General features: G+C 49.7%; 1 protein-coding gene across 1 annotated transcript in view; it reads left to right on the top strand.

The window, feature by feature from the left end:
• Positions 1-3,209: 3,209 nt before the first annotated feature.
• The window catches only part of LOC132587944 (A disintegrin and metalloproteinase with thrombospondin motifs 7-like), a 63,453-nt gene continuing 49,543 nt past the window's right edge, over positions 3,210-17,119 (top strand). The window contains exons 1-8 of the mRNA XM_060260357.1: positions 3,210-3,596; positions 4,055-4,441; positions 5,408-5,591; positions 8,882-9,069; positions 9,316-9,399; positions 12,127-12,251; positions 15,671-15,820; positions 16,703-16,846. Coding sequence (XP_060116340.1) covers positions 3,210-3,596; positions 4,055-4,441; positions 5,408-5,591; positions 8,882-9,069; positions 9,316-9,399; positions 12,127-12,251; positions 15,671-15,820; positions 16,703-16,846 — 1,649 coding nt within the window. The remainder of the gene's footprint in view (positions 3,597-4,054; positions 4,442-5,407; positions 5,592-8,881; positions 9,070-9,315; positions 9,400-12,126; positions 12,252-15,670; positions 15,821-16,702; positions 16,847-17,119) is intronic.

Raw genomic sequence — 17,119 nt, 5'->3', positions numbered from 1 at the left:
TAAATGCAAAGCTTAGATAATGCATGGGATGGAGAAAGTAGAGAAAGAAGTACTTTTCTCCCTTTCTCACAATACAAGAACTCGTGGGCATTCGATGAAATTGCTGAGCAGACAGGTTAAAACGGATAAAAGGAAGTACTTCTTCACCCAAAGGGTGATTAACATGTGGAATTCACTGCCACAGGAGGTGGTGGCGGCCACAAGCATGGCCACCTTCAAGAGGGGTTTAGATAAAAATATGGAGCAGAGGTCCATCAGTGGCTATTAGCCATATATATATATGTATGTATGTATTTGGCCGCTGTGTGACACAGAATGTTGGACTGGATGGGCCATTGGCCTGATCTAACATGGCTTCTCTTATGTGTCTCCCTCCCCTTTTATTTGATTGTGGGCAGTTAGGGTATAACAATTCTGTAGGAAAGGCTCGAGGTGTGTGTGTGTGTGTGTGATATTCTTCAATCCAGAAGGCAGTTGTCCCCCTCACCCCATAGTTGCCATGCCACAATGGTTCTGTGAGAGAGTCTTTTCAGTGGCAACCCCACAATTGTGGAGTGATCTCCTCAGGGAGGTGTGCCTGGCACCCCACTTTCAAGCTTGAGCACACAGCTTGGAGACACTTTTATCCATGAGGGCATTTGATTCAGTAGCAGCCCTGGGTTGCGATTTGGGCATCTTGGTTTTATGTTTTCAGTGTCATAAGCTGCTTTGACCTCTGTAAGGAAGGTGGCTAATAAAGATTTTAATGAACACATGAGCCACTGGAGGGTGGGAACCCCCTTTCTCCAGCACCCCAGTTGGATGCAGCCACTGCAGCACCATCTCTTTGCCCACTCTTCAATAACCTTGGCCAATAGTTACCATCAGATTTCTCCATGTTGATGCCTGCTTCTCTCTGCCAACCACAGAGGAGTGTCAAGCATGGAAGTTTCAGATAACCAAGTAATTATTTAATACAAAGTCTTAGTTTATTGATAATCCATTGTTGCTTCAAGGTGTCACACCTTGAAAGTGATACAAAGTAAAGCAAGGCATGAAGCTTTAAGGGTTACATCAAAGCATTTAGGAATGATAGTTAAAAGACATAACAAGAACGTGTGAATTACTGCAAATATGCGACTATCTCTGCGGTTAAAGTCCCAGGCATTCTTATTACAGTTGATGGTTACAGTGTGGAGACCTTTCCGGGAGGCACTCATTATCAAAACATGACATTCCTACATTTGCTACTCAAAGGTGGGAAAGAGAAAAGAGAGGTGAGAAGCAGGGAGGGTCCCTTAGCTTTGATATGCAATTATATGGGAAGTATTCTACTAGCAGAATCGGACTTAACATTTAATACTGAGTATAAACCACATGCTTGACAAGGAGGACACACAAATGCCAGGGCATATCCACATCAGAGACTGAAAGCTCACAGGCTGGGGGTGTCCTAGAAGTTGCCCCATCTTAATGTATCTGGGAAGCTAACTCCCCCCTGCCCTGCAGAAGTGAAGCACTACAGTGAAACCCAGTTGCCATTCAGATGTGTCTCTGATGCCACCTCACCACAGTGGCTAACAGGCAATTCAGAAAGCTGAGAGAATTTGGAATGATGCACAGTGCTGATTTGGATGCTGTCGCCGAGATGATGCCAAGGTCAGTGCAGAGAAGTTCCCAGTAAGTGATCCCTTCCCATTCTATGTCCCACGTTCCCCAAAGGGTTCTTACACAGATTGGAGGCCTCAGTCCCTAGGAAGAGGCAACTCTCTCTTGGCTGGGCATGCAGGACCATAAGGGCATCACACTCACCCCACCAGAGCTGCCAGCTGGGTCTACTCAGTGGTTCTATTGCCAGCCTGACAGCAGCATTAAAATGTGCATGAACCGAGAGCAGCTGCCTCTTTCTCCACCAGATGTCACACTTACACCAACAACAGGCTCAGGAAGCGGAGCACACAGACAGCTTTCAGACATCTCTGCTTTGCAATCCAGTTTGTCAGGACACGCAAACGCTGGCCCCCAACTAACTCTAGTCCAGCTATAAACCTGGATTCTAAGCCAAAGCGGGCTTGTGAGCCGTGGCTTGTTCTAAATAGCTTGTCAGGACATCCAAGTGTAGAAATTCCCCCCTGGCTGCCAGGGAACATATTGCTAGCGATGCCAAGTTGCTGGAAATCCAAGGGAGCCTTGGTGTATTTGGCTCTTGCTGGTATCAGCACCTGCACGCCCTGCCCTCCTGGCCCCTTCTAGCTTGTGACTCCCCAAGCCAGGCCATGCTAAGGAGAAGTTTCAAAGGCAACAAGCAAAGGTCTCCCACACTCAACATTTTTATGTAGCTCACCGCCACCACATTCAACACAAGCCTGTCCACTGGAAAAAAAGATGCAATGGTAAGGCATTCACAGCATATAATCAACGGATCGAAAATCCTTCCTGGAGCACTAGAAGAATGCTTAGCAGGCCATGCAGGCTAGCAGAGGGAAGGAGCACACTGAGAAATCTCCACAGCCGTGGGCAGGCATTTTGTGCTGCCTTCTCTGCAGAGGGGACTATCTTGCGCTGTGGAGCGAACCCACTCTGCGCGCCAATGGGAGGAGATGTGGTCGGGAGGAGGGCAAATGCAAGGAGGGCACTGAGATGCCCCTTGTTGCTGGAGCGCAGGGAAATGGGATGCCCAAACATGCCCCTGGTTATGGAGCAGCATGAAAGAACCACTCTGGTGACAACCCAGGCAAGGCAATGATGAATATGGTTCCGCAAGACAGCCTGGGATAATGCCCTGCTGTTTGCCGCCATCCATGCCCGGGGCAAGTGGGCAGCTGCACAGAAAGGCGGGAGGGCACGAAGGTCGGAAGGAGTCACTGGTGTTGCTGAGATCCCCCCCCCCCATCTGACATCCTTGCAGCACAGGCTTTTCATCTCTGGGTAGCAGGGAGTCCCCTGCTCCATCTCCTGGGGTGCTCCAAGGGGTTGCAGACTCTGGGCTGTGACATTCCTGGAGAGGGGAGGGGCTGTCGCCTGGAGATCACCAGGGCACATCAGGGTTTCTCAGGCCCCACCGGGAGGCTGGCAACCCATGGGCAGGAAGCTAGTGGGGAGGGGGCGTCGCTTCAGAGGCTTTGCCTGGGCGGGGGGCGGGGCCAGGCAGGCGGCGGGGCTGCTGCGCGGAGCCGAGCCGAGCCGAGCGGGAAGCGGCGGCTGCAAGGGCATCCCCGGGACCGGCCGGCATGGCCCTGGGCCTGCTGCTGGCCTCGGCCGCCCTGCTCGGGGCCCTGCTGGGCGGCGGCTGCCGCGGTGAGTGCCCCTCCTTCCCCGGGCAGCGGCCCCCTTTCTGCTTCCTGCTGCTGCTGCTGCGCCCCTCGCTTTGCGCCCTGCTGCAAGAGGACCTCGGCCCCTCGTGGAGCTCTCCTCGCCCCGGCTGGGGCGCAGCAGCAGCGACACCCGGAGGCCGCCTGATCCACGGCTCGGCCAGCCAGCCCCTTCCTTGGGTCCGGAGCTGGGCAGTCGGAGGAAGAGGCCAGGCCCGGAACGGATCCCGGAGGGGGCCCTCTGCTCTTGCAGCCGCCGGGGGTGCAAAACTCCTCTGGGTGGGGGTGGGGGTCGGAATGGGGGAGGTGAGCAAGGCACCCCTGGCTCCTTTCAGGGTGCAGGATCGGGGCCCTGGGGAGGCTGCGCCTCTTGGCTGAACTTCAGGTCCAGCCTCTCCTGCTAGGGACAAGGAGCCCTTTCCTCCAAGGGCAGGAGGGGACGCACTGAAAAGGCTCTGCTGCTGGAGTTCTTCCATCTCACGCTCTTGTCTCCACCAGCTTTAAAACCTCCAGAACTTTAAATGATCCGGCAAGTAGCATGGAGCAAAAGCAGCCCCCGCTCCTCCCAGCACTTTTTGCATTTAGCATCCCCTGAGGTGCTTTGCCCTGTTTGGAGTTGGAACTGACATGTCTTTTCTCCTTCTTCATGGGACTCCCCTCTGCTTGCAGCTGAGGGGCTCTGTGACTTCAGGTCAGCGGCAGTGTTCCTGCATCCCTCTCCCCGTCAGAATGCCCTTCGCGAGGGACCGTGCTTTCTCTTGCAGGCTGATAATTCTGACATCTTTTTCACAGCAGGATCCCTGCACACAAAAGACTCTGACTACGATATTGTCCATCCTGTCAAGGTGAACGAGAGGGGAGTCTTTCTCTCCTACAACCTATCCCACCGTTTCCTCTACAAAAGGGCCATTTCCTCTCAGAACTCCTTGCGGTCCTTCTACAAGCTGCACCACCGGGGACATCAGCTGAGCTTCGACTTGCACCTGAACAGCCACCTTCTGGCTCCGGGCTTTGTTAGTGAGAGGCGATATGGAGGAATCGCTCGTGCCAAGATCCGGGCTGACGGGCAGAACCCTTGCCACATGATTGGGTCGGTTCAGAACGAGGAATGGGGAAGTGGACTGGCTGCGCTCAGCACCTGCGATGGGCTGGTAAGCCTCTTGGGTTCCGTGGTATTTATGGTTTGGAGCTGCAGAGACAGATCTCTGTCAGATATGTGAGAGGATCAAGCCTTGTTAATTGCTTCTTGGGTACCTTATTTTTTTGTCCAACATCTGGTGCAGCAAATGTTATTGTGTGTCATATGTTCCATGTCCTTTTCAAGTTATTTTTTTTGAAATTTATTTATTTATTTATTTGAGATTTATATCGCGCCCTTCCCACGAATGCATTTCATTTTTAGAAAAAGCTTCAAAACACATTCTTGCAGAACATTTCATTCAAAACATAGTTCCTCTTCTGCAGGACTTATTCTGCTCTTATAACTGTTTACCCCCCAGGGACCCGTGTTGATCCTGGAAGTGTCCACCCTTCAAGGGGTTGGTCAAAGTGATATCATGGGATGCCTCTCTTAGCTGGGTGTAGAGCCAAAGGATCAACCTTGGCTGTTTTTCATTTCTCGCTTTATTGTGTGTAGAGCTCCCAGCAGAACTATTCCTCACGGCTGGAGTTGGGTTGCCAGCTTCTTGACTGGCCTCAGTGCTGTGCCTCTAACATCAGCCTGAGAAGCAGAAGTGCAACAGGTGAAGCTGTTCTTGGCATGGAAAGCAAGTAAAGGAACTCTTCGGCTGCGTGTGAGGTTGTTAAAGGCACTGGAGCAGGTCCAGTGAAAACGCTGGCAACCCTAACTGAAGAGGGAAAGCATTTTGTCGGAATCCTCGTTTTTTTTAACTAAGTACTCAGTCAACTTGGATGGCTTGTTAACTCGTGCACTCCGGACTGGAGAAGGCATTGTGGCAAAACTCTGGATGACACTTACAGCTTGGCACTTTGCTTTGTGCTTTCATTTCTCCCGGTTTGATCCATTTGAGCTGAAGCTAAACAAGCCATGAGTGGTGGTGCAGAATCCTGCCAAACCCAAGCGCTGACGTTTCCTGTGCTCTTCTCACCCTCTCCAGAAAGGTGTCTTCCAGCTGGCTAACCAAGATTTCTTTATTGAGCCGCTGCCTGCTAGCCAGCCGCGGGAGAATGCTGCCCAGCTGCACAGGATCTATCGACGCAGCATTTCCGAATATGAGGCAGAAGAACTCATTGCTGTAGCAAACACCAAGCCCGCAGATGTCAGGATGTGTGGAGTGCAAGGTAATGTTGTCTCCTGAACAGCTGCCCAACTGTTGCTGTGTAATGCTGAGTTTCCGTCTTCTTCCCTGTATTTTAAAAGCATGACTTTCTGACTATATGAAAAGCACCTCACACTTCATCTTGGTTTATCTTGAATTAAGCCATGCAATTCCTTCATTTTTACAAATCTAAAATAAACTTATCAAAATGGGCCTGACCCTGTGAAGGACAAGCTTGAATGAGCATCAGTCGTCAATTAAATTTTAGGATCACAAAAGGAGAACATCTAGTCCAGCTTCCTGTCTCACACAGTGGCCAGCCGTTCCTCTGGAGGGCCAACAACAGGGCATGGAGGTTGAGGCCTTCCTCTGAGAAGAACCCTGCTGGTTCAGACCAGGGAGGGTCCATCTAGTCCAGCATCCTGTCTCACGCAGTGGCCGGCCAGTTCCTCTGGAGGGCCAACAACAGGGCAAAGAGGCTGAGGCCTTCCCCTGAGAAGAACCTCAGAAGAGTCCTGCTGGATCAGACCAGGGAGGGTCCATCTAGTCCAGCCTTCTCTCTCACACAGAGGCCAACCAGTTCCTCTGGAGGGCCAACAACAGGGCAGAGAGGCTGAGGCCTTCCCCTGAGAAGAACCTCAGAAGAGTCCTGCTGGATCAGACCAGGGAGGGTCCATCTAGTCCAGCCTCCTGTCTCACACAGTGGCCAGTCAGTTCCTCTGGAGGGCCAACAACAGGGCATGGAGGTTGAGGCCTTCCCTTGAGAAGAACCTCAGCCCTGCTGGATCAGACCAGTGAAGGCCCATCTATTCCAGCATCCTGTCTCACGCAGTGGCCAGCCAGTTCCTCTGGAGGGCCAACAACAGGGCATGGAGGCTGAGGCCTTCCTCTGAGAAGAACCTCTTCCTCTGAGAAGAGCCCTGCTGGATCAGACCAGTGAGGGTCCATCTAGTCCAGCATCCTGTCTCACACAGTGGCCAGCCAGTTCCTCTGGAGGGCCAACAACAGGGCATGGAGGCTGAGGCCTTCCTCTGAGAAGAACCTGCTGGGTCAGACCAGGGAGGGTCCATCTAGTCCAGCATCCTGTCTCACGCAGTGGCCAGCCAGTTCCTCTGGAGGGCCAACAACAGGGCAAAGAGGCTGAGGCCTTCCTTTGAGAAGAACCTCAGAAGAGTCCTGCTGGATCAGACTAGGGAGGGTCCATCTAGTCCAGCCTCCTGTCTCACACAGTGACCAGCCAGTTCCTCTGGAAGGCCAACAACAGGGCATAAAGGCCAAGGTCTTCCTTGGGATTCCTCTGGGATTCCGAGGTTGACTGTCTCTGAACATGGAGGTTCCTTTTAGTCACCATGGCTGCTTTTAGACTTCTCCTCCATAAGGGTGTTAGGTAATCCATAAATTGTCTTGGGCAGGTTTCCCTGGAGAAGGGTCATAAAAATGCACTAAATAACTATCTCATAATTCAGACAAAATCTGCTGTCACGGGAAGGAACACAGGGTTCTGTCTCTCAGGAAGAAGGCTAATAAAAACAGGCCACGCAAAGACACGGCGATTCCCTGATAGCGTGTGGTGAGACCAGATCTAGACAGGAGCAAAACAGGGTTCAGGTTGACTACAAGACAGAACAGAAACAGGAGGCTGTGCCAGAATGTGTCACCTGAACTGACACCATTTTAAAGATCTCCCCTTTATTTAAGTTAAGCACCAAGTGATCTGAAAGACTGTGATGCGAGGAACGCCTAAGCCTTTGGATGTGATTCAGAGAGGCATTTTCAGAATTTCTGAGTGGGTGTGGTTCCAAAAGTTCTTTTTTAGAGCTCGTAGTGGCTGCCCACATGATTGGGGTGCGGTCAGAGTGGGGAGATGGTGTGTGAGGAGGCACTCCTCTCCTCCCCGGAAGGCCGTCTCTCTCCCTCACTGCTCCTTCCTGGTGCCCATGCTCTTTATCCACATCACCCTGTTGTGGAGATTTGGGTGATTCTGCGTGGACTTGCCTGCCTGGCAGGGTCTGAATGTGGAATTCACTTCAGGTCAAGACCCTGCTTAGTAGCAGATGAAATCCCCTCACAGGAAACACATTTCTGTTAAAAGCCAGCTCTTCTTCAAAGACGGCAGCTTGTTGTGTGCAAAAACTAAGGATTGCTTTTAGTTATTTTTCCCTCAAACAAAATTCAGAAGTTTTAATCTGCACTCATGAAAGTTTCACACCAGTCAGGGTATGGTTGTGGTTAATTTATTTTAATTTTTTTTGTATCCCTTCCCCTCCCAAACCCAAAGGTTCTTGGGGCAGCTTACAAAAAAAGATAAAAATATAACACCCACACCCCACACCACAATAACAGCAAAATAGTCAGGCCTCGCAGTCCTGCGGGCAGTGACAATACCCAGCTGCTGCCCAGTGGGGGATCCACCAGTGTAGCTCTTGTGGTGGTTGCATTAAATTGAGCTGCATCAGCATAATGCTTAGATGGCTCCCGAAGCACTCTCAGCTTTGTGTCCTTAAAATGGCAATAAGTGTCGATTCCTCAACAGCAGAGCAACAAAATCAAAGCAGAAGAGTGGAATTAAGTAATTAAAACCCTGCAAAAAACAACAACAACTAAATTAAGAGAATTAAGAGAACAAACCAACCCCCCCCCCCGAAAGAATAACAAAATAAACAGTGAATGTGAACTGAGCAGCACCCCAGTTAACCAAAAGCCTTCTTCTCCAGATCCGTACCAGAATCTATGCCAGCTGAGTAACTTGGTGGGGAAAACAATCCTCAGCTAGGGTGCCATGTCTAAAAAGGCCCTGCTGCTTGTAACTGTCTGCCTGCCTCAGAGGGAAGGTGACAAAGGCCTACATTGATGGACAAGAATGTATGGAAACAGACAGCCCTTCAGATGATTTATTCGCAGGCTATTAGAGCTTTCAAGTCCTAAGCCAACCCCTTGAATTGGGCATGGAAACAAATCAGCAGGCAGTTTTCCTCTAGGTGGGAATAACATGTTCTCTGTAAGGAGTGCCTGTCTGCAATCTGGGTGCCACATTCCTCACCAAAGCATCTTTGGGTCATTTGTGATGGTTTCTATAGAACGTGTTCCTATGCAGAAGGTCCACACAAGGTGTAAAGCTGTTCTTCTGTTCAGTCCTGTACCTGCCTGAGACTTGAGCGACAGGTGAGGAGGTGGAGGAGAAAGGAGGGAGGGAGGAAAAACACGGATCTCCATTCTGGAAGAGGAGGGGGTTGCGGAGGGCTGCTGGTGTCCTGTCAAAGTCATTCTGGCCCCAGACTTCTCATCGCTTTCTTTTCTTCTTTGAATTCCAAGAAAGCCTTAAGAAGTCTGAGAAGCGGAGAGAGAGGTGGGAACAGAAGCAGCAGAGGAAGCGACAGATTAAGCAGCGCTCCATCAGCAAGGAGAAGTGGGTGGAGACCTTGGTGGTTGCCGACACCAAGATGGTGGAGTACCACGGGAGTGAGAATGTGGAGAAGTATGTCCTGACTGTCATGAACATGGTGAGTGCAGGAGGGGACATGGCGAGGGGGATTTTGTAGGAGGAAGGAGATCCAATTTGTAGGGCAATCCAGTTTGAAGCACCTGGATTGCTCCTCCAGTATTCATTTCTGCTGAGCCACCCAGAGCCCAGCATACCTCAGGGCATTGTCCTGCAAAGGGTCCTGTGAGTGACACCTGCTTGCAGAACTATCTTTGTCACAATTTCTTCTTCTTCTGTTGTTGTTGTTTCCCCCCCCCCCCCCCAGGTGGCAGGTTTATTCCATGACGCCAGCATTGGTAACCCCATCCACATTTCCATTGTGCGCCTCATCTTTCTAGAAGAGGAGGAGGTAAACAGAAGGAAAAATGACTGTCTATGCTTGACTACAAGTATATCCAGGTTCAAGAGGGGAATGGATAAGCATATGGAGCAGAGGCCCATCAGTGGCTATTAGCCACAGTATATTGTTGTCTGAAGCAGTGATGCTCTGTATCTTGTGCTTTGGGGGGGGGCACAGTGGAAGGAATTCTAGCCCCACTGGTGGACCTCTTGGTGGCACCTGGGGTTTTTTTGGCCACTGTGTGACACAGAGTGTTGGACTGGATGGGCCATTGGCCTGATCCAACATGGCTTCTCTTATGTTCTTCTGTGACACAAAGTGTTGGACTGGATGGGTCATTGGCCTGATCCAACATGGCTTCTCTTATGTTCTTCTGTGACACAGAATGTTGGACTGGAGGGGCCATTGGCCTGATCCAACAGGGCTTCTCTTATGTTCTTATGTGACACAGAGTGTTGGACTGGATGGGCCATTGGCCTGATCTAACATGGCTTCTCTTATGTTCTTATGTGACACAGAGTGTTGGACTGGATGGGCCACTGGCCTGATCCAACAAGGCTTCTCTTATGTTCTTATGTGACACAAAGTGTTGGACTGGATGGGCCATTAGCCTGATCCAACATGGCTTCTCTTAGGTTCTTCTGTGACACAGAGTGTTGGACTGGATGGGCCATTGGCCTGATCCAACATGGCTTCTCTTATGTTCTTATGTGACACAGAGTGTTGGACTGGATGGGCCATTGGCCTGATCCAACATAGCTTCTCTTATGTTCTTCTGTGACACAGAGTGTTGGACTGGATGGGCCATTGGCCTGATCCAACATGGCTTCTCTTATGTTCTTATGTGACACAGAGTGTTGGACTGGATGGGCCACTGGCCTGATCCAACATGGCTTTTCTTATGTGACACAGAGTGTTGGACTGGATGGGCCATTGGCCTGATCCAACATGGCTTCTCTTATGTTCTTCTGTGACACAGAGTGTTGGACTGGATGGGCCACTGGCCGGATCCAACAGGGCTTCTCTTATGTTCTTATGTGACACAGAGTGGTGGACTGGATGGGCCATTGGCCTGATCTAACATGGCTTCTCTTACGTGACACAGAGTGTTGGACTGGATGGGCCATTGGCCTGATCCAACATGGCTTCTCTTATGTTCTTATGTGACACAGAGTGTTGGACTGGATGGGCCATTGGCCTGATCCAACAGGGCTTCTCTTATGTTCTTATGTGACACAGAGTGTTGGACTGGATGGGCCACTAGCCTGATCCAACATGGCTTCTCTTATGTTCTTATGAAGGAAAAATGACTAGTATGTTTGCTTTAAGATCAACCGGGCTTGACTCTGGGGATAATAAGCTTTCATGTGCATGCATACTTCTACAGACACAATGAAATGGAAGTTACCAGTCCATACATGTAGGTAGAGGGTGAACAGCAAATTAGTATACAGCATAATGAAGGTGGTTATCAGATTCAAAGACCAAACAGGATTAGCCAGCTTAGTTTATATGGTTGCCGTTTGTTTGGGTTTAATTCGTGGAGAAACATGTTTGGTCTTTGCCTCTGTTAAAACATTTTCATTACGTTGTGTGCTAATTTGCTGCTCTTCCTATATGTATGGCGTGGTAATTTCCATTTCAGTGTATCTCAGGAAGAGTGCATGTACTTGAAAGCTTATGTCCAGAATTAGATTTGGTTGGTCTTCAAGATGCCCCTGAACTCAAACTTTGTCCTGCCGCTTCAGACCAGCGTGGCTACCTACCTGAATCTGGTGTATTTGCTGTTTATGCCAGGACAGTGCTAGAAAAACAAGATTGACATGATGCCCCCTTAGAATACTCACCAGTTCTGTGGGGGATGCTTCCAGACACTCAACCTTTCAGTCTGTGAAGTGGTCTGGTGTTTTAGCAGTGACCTCTGGTCTCCTGATTACCTTCAACAGCAGTTTGTTAGGCTTTGCCTATGGTCATCCTGGTGCCTGCAAAATGCAGGTACAATTGCTTGGGAACATTTCCAAGCCATGGCTTACAGTAGTAAAGGTTTTGTTGTTGTTGCACTGATATTTATTGTGCATGTGGCTGCAGGAGTATGAGCCAGAGAAGCAGTGCTCACCTGGCTTCAAAAGGATACAGGTCAGGCAATAATATTTTTAAAAGTGCTCATAAGACAACAGCCTGACCTGGGTGGGCCAGGGTAGCCCAGTCTCATCAGATCTCAAAAGCTAAGCAAGGTCGGTCCAGGTTAGAACTTTGATAAGAGACCACCAAGGAAGTCCAGGGTTGCTACAGAGAGGCAGGCGAAGGCAAACCATCTCTGTGTGTCTCTGTTCTGATCTAGATGGCCCGTCACATCTCAGAAGCTAAGCAGGGTTGGTCCTAGTTAATACTTGGATGGGAGATCACAAAGGAAGTTCTGGGTTGCTACGCAGAGGCAGGCAATGGCCTGCTACCCTGTTCGTTTCTTGCCTGGAAAACGAGTCACCATAACTCAGCTGCTACTTGACTGCATTCCATCAGTAGTGCAGCATGCAAGTCACAAGGTCTGTCCCCAGGGTCTCTGACCTTCCAAAGAGTTCTGAGAAGCCCCCAACTCTTGGTGAGACCTGAAGCACCTCACAGTATTCTGATATCTGGATAAGGGTGGGAGGATGGGAATTCTGACACACTGAACAGGAATGCAGTATGTTCACGAAACATTTAACTGAATGAGAGTATCCAACCTTGTGTCTGCAGGAGGACCTGAAAATCACCCACCACGCAGACAACACCCTGCGGAGTTTTTGTAAGTGGCAGAAAGCCATCAACGTGAAAGGGGACACTCACCCGCTACACCATGATGTTGCTGTCCTACTCACAAGGTATTGGCACTCCGCTTTTGCCCTTGTGCTATAAAATACAAGAAAAGCTTGTTGTATTTCTTGTTCGTAGAATTTTCCTTGTTAGAGTGGGCTTTGTTACTTTATATGTTGTTTGTAATTACAAATATCTAATACTTTAAGAGTGTTGTTAAGTATTCAAGTCTTTTGTTACCCTGGGGCTTTTCTTGTATTTCATAGCTACATAATTACCCCAGGTCTCCTTTGCTTGGTGTTTGTCCTCGTGCTGGCAAGAACATCTTCCAAAACTATTAATCATTTCATGATTGCTTTTTTGATAGTGTTGATTTGACTTTGTGAAGTGCCTCTGATAGGTATCTGGAGAGATGGCACATGCATTTTCTCACCAAATAACAGACTGAGAATCTCAGCAGCCTCCATTGCAGAGTGGAGCTTGCACAGAAGAATGTTCTAGTAGCTCATGCCAGTTTGGTATGGAGAGCCAGTTTGGTGTAGTGGCTAAGTGTGTGGACTCTTATCTGGGAGAACCGGGTTTGATTCCCCACTCCTCCACTTGCAGCTGCCGGAATGGCCTTGGGTCAGCCAGAGCTCTCTTATCTGGTAGAACCAGATTTGATTCCCCACTCCTCCACTTGCACCTGCTGGAATGGCCTTGGGTCAGCCAGAGCCCTCTTATCTGGGAGAACCGGGCTTGATTCCCCACTCCTCCACTTGCACCTGCTGGAATGGCCTTGGGTCAGCCATAGCTCTGGCAGAGGTTGTCCTTGAAAGGGCAGCTGCTGTGAGAGCCCTTTCCAGCCCCACCCACCTCACAGGGTGTCTGTTGTGGGGGAGGAAGGTAAAGGAGATTGTGAGCCGCTCTGAGACTCTTCAGAATGGAGGGCGGGATATAAATCCAATATCTTCATCTACCTCACAGGGTGTCTGTTGTGGGGGAGGAAGGGAAAGGAGATTGTGAGCCGCTCTGAGACTCTTCGGAGTGGAGGGCAGGATATAAATCCAGTATCTTCATCTACCTCACAGGGTGTCTGTTGTGGGGGAGGAAAGTAAAGGAGATTGTGAGCCGCTCTGAGACTCTTTGGAGTGGAGGGCGGGATATAAATCCAATATCTTCATCTACGTCACAGGGTGTCTGTTGTGGGGGGGGGGGGAGGGAAAGGAGATTGTGAGCCGCTCTGAGGCTCTTTGGAGTGGAGGGCGGGATATAAATCCAATATCTTCATCTACCTCACAGGGTGTCTGTTGTGGGGGAGGAAGGTAAAGGAGATTGTGAGCCGCTCTGAGACTCTTCGGAGTGGAGGGCGGGATATAAATCCAATATTTTCATCTACCTCACAGGGTGTCTGTTGTGGGGGAGGGAAGGGAAAGGAGATTGTGAGCCACTCTGAGACTCTTCGGAGTGGAGGGCGGGATATAAATCCAATATTTTCATCTACCTCACAGGGTGTCTGTTGTGGGGGAGGAAAGGGAAAGGAGATTGTGAGCCACTCTGAGACTCTTCGGAGTGGAGGGCGGGATATAAATCCAATATCATCTTCTTCTTCTTCATGCCCCTGGGAGCACAATTTTAAACCACTTCATGGTCATGACTTCTTTTGAGAATTCCCTGTAGGGAGGGTAGTGATTGTAATGCAATGCAACGAACAGTAGGATGTAGTGTAGTTTGGAATGGTAAATTGGAATCTGTTTCTCTGATTGGGGACAGAGGAGATTTAACACAGCACAACCATTCACCCTGCCTTAAAGAAAAGGAGGCTGTTAGTTACTGCCATGCTCGAGAAGAGACAGATGGAGCATAACTACAGGGTCTCAGTTAATTACTTTCAGCATTCCGCAGTTAAGAAGGGCACATTTTATTTATTTATTTTATCTTATCAGATTTATATCCCGCCCTCCCCTGACGGGCTGAGGGCGGCTGTCTAACAAACAGCAAATAAACCACATAAAACATTAAAAACAGATTACACAATACAATCAACCAGTACAGTTTACAATCATTAAAACCAAGATGTGCGTTTCTAATTACTCTGAATGTTATTGCCTCAGTTATGATGAGTAATAGCTACCTCCCTTCAGCCTCTAAAAGTGAGTTGAAACAATTCGGTTTTACAGGCCCTGCGGAACTATGGCAGGTCCTGCAGGGCCCTGATGTTTTCAGGGAGGGGGTGCAACAAAGCAGGAGCTGTTACTGAAAACGCTCTGGCTCTGGTGATGGACAGTCGAGCCTCTTTTGGTCCGGGGATCCTAAGGAGGTTTTGGGACCCTGAACAAAGTGCTCTCTGGGGCACATATGGGGAGAGGCAGTCCCAAAGGTATGCACACCAGTCTCCAGTTTTTATATTTGTGCTCCTCCTTGGAATTGCGCCCCCCCCCGAATTAAATCCAAACTAATAGTGACCATATAAACTAAGCTTGTTATTCCTGTTTGGTCCTTGGAGCTGTTAAAACATCTTCCCTGTGCTGTAGGCTAATTTGCTGCTCACCCTATACCCATATGTATGGACTGGTAACTTCCATTTCATTGTGTCTGAAGAAGTGTGCATGCACACCAAATAGGCTTGCCAATCCCCACATCCCAGCGGGGGATCTTCCACTTTCCCAGACTCCTTCCCGCTCCCAGTCAGCTGGCTGGCAGGCGGAAGCCCCGCTCCCAAAGGACCATGTGCCTTCGCACCTTCGGAGGCTTCAGTCTCCGATTGAAAGGCTTCCTCTTGAGATGGTGTGTCTGTGTTGCTGTGAAGAAGCTGGCAGCAACTCGTGAGTAGAGAGGCCAGTCCCTTGCTTCAGAGTCGCCAGAAACGGGTGGGGGTCTGCTGAGCACTTCATTATTCCCTATGTGGAGATCGATTCTCATAGGGTATAATGGGGAATTGATCTGGAGGTTTTGGGGGCTCTGGGGGAGCTGTTTTTAGAGGTAGAGGCACCAAATTTTCAGTGTAGTATCTAGTTCCTCTTCCCAAAGTTTCAAAACGATTGGACCAGGGGGTCCAATTCTATGAGCCCCAAAAGAAGGTGCCCCTATCCTTCATTATTTCCTATGGAAGGAAGACATTTTAAAAGGTGTGCTGTCCCTTTAAATGTGATGGCCAGAACTCTCTTGGAGTTCAATTATGCTTGTCACACCCTTGTTCCTGGCTCCGCCCCCAATGTCTCCTGGCTCCACCCCCAAAGTCCCCAGATATTTCTTGAATTGGACTTGGCAACCCTAACACCAAAGCTTATTATCCCCAGAATACAACTCCATTGGTCTTAAAGGTGCCACTGGACTCATATTTGGTTCTGGTGTGGGGGGTACAGTTAGAGGTTGCTAGCCCTTTCTCAGCATTCCAGTTTGCAAACAGAAAGCCACTGCGCTGTTCCTTTGGTTCAGCTGCAGGTGCTTCTGCTGGTGATTGTAATTGTGTCTTTGTTATCTATGTGTTTCTGCCCAACTGGAGAAGGAAAGACATCTGTGCTGCCATGAACCGTCCGTGCGAGACGCTGGGCCTGTCTCACGTCTCGGGCATGTGCCAGCCCCACAGAAGCTGCAACATCAACGAGGACACGGGGCTTCCTCTGGCATTCACCGTGGCCCATGAGCTTGGACACAGGTATGGCAAAGACTGGCTGCTTCCGTCTTGACCTTGCATGTGGAGGCATCAGATCCACAGTGCGGAACTACCGCTGTCCAGAATGCAGCTATTAACTTCTGCTTTTATTACATTTTGCAAGCAAACTTTTAGTTTGTCAACTCCAGAAACACTGCAGTGTGTTCAGGTTCCCCAAATTTTGTGTTTTGCTTTTGGTAAATTTTAAGGGGGGAAAAAATGCAAAACCAATAAGCAAAATCAGAGTATTTCAGTCTTCAAAAGCTCTCTCTGTGTGTGTACGTAAGAGAAAGAGAACCCCCTGCATGCCCTCTGGGGGTGTGGTTGAGATCCTGCAGAAGAGGTGAGGGACGGTGGCTCAGTGGCATCTGCTTGGGAAGCAGCAGAAGGTCCCAGGTTCAGTCCCCGGCATCTCCAACTAAAAAAGGGTCCAGGCAAATAGGTGTGAAAAACCTCAGCTTGAGACCCTGTAGTGCCGCTGCCAGTCTGAGAAGACAATACTGACTTTGATGGACCGAGGGTCTGATTCAGTAGAAGGCAGCTTCATATGTTAATATGTAAGCAGGAGGTCCCGGGTTCAATCCCCGACATCTCCACCTAAAAAGGGTCCAGGCAAATAGGTGTGAAAAACCTCAGCTTGAGACCCTGGAGAGCCGCTGCCAGTCTGAGAAGACAATACTGACTTTGATGGACCAAAGGTCTGATTCAGTATAAGGCAGCTTCATTTGTTCATATGTGAGGGCATCCATAGTGGGCGGCCCCTGAAGGCCTGGGGAGAGGAGCCCTCTCTAGAATGCCCAACGCCCCTGCCCAGCCTGAAGTTCCTTGGTGCTTGTGTATGGGTACACGGCTCACCTCCCCCCTTGGGGGGCTGTGCTCTTGCAGTTTTGGGATTCAGCATGACGGAAGCGGCAATGACTGTGAGCCAGTTGGGAAAAGACCTTTCATCATGTCTCCACAGCTCCTGTACGACACTTCGCCACTCACATGGTCCCGCTGCAGCAGGGAGTACGTCACCCGCTTTTTGGAGTAAGTGGTGTGTGTGTGGGGGGGGGGGGAGATGCATTTCCATTTCCAGGCTTAGTGCCTCCTGCATGTGGGGGCAGGAATAGGACATCATGATAGCAAAGAGAAAGTGTGTATGGTGGGCTGGACTGTATCCGTTTCTGGGAAAGAAGTGTCCCTCTATAAATTGATGGTGCGGCCTCATTTATTTATTTATTTATTTTAAGATTTATATCCCGCCCTTCCCACTAGGTGGCTCAGGGCGGCTTACAACATATAAAACTAACATAAAATATA

The sequence above is a fragment of the Heteronotia binoei genome, chromosome 19 (genome assembly GCF_032191835.1).
Source record: "Heteronotia binoei isolate CCM8104 ecotype False Entrance Well chromosome 19, APGP_CSIRO_Hbin_v1, whole genome shotgun sequence".
Taxonomy (NCBI): domain Eukaryota; kingdom Metazoa; phylum Chordata; class Lepidosauria; order Squamata; family Gekkonidae; genus Heteronotia; species Heteronotia binoei.
This window is presented reverse-complemented; position numbering and strand designations above follow the sequence as displayed.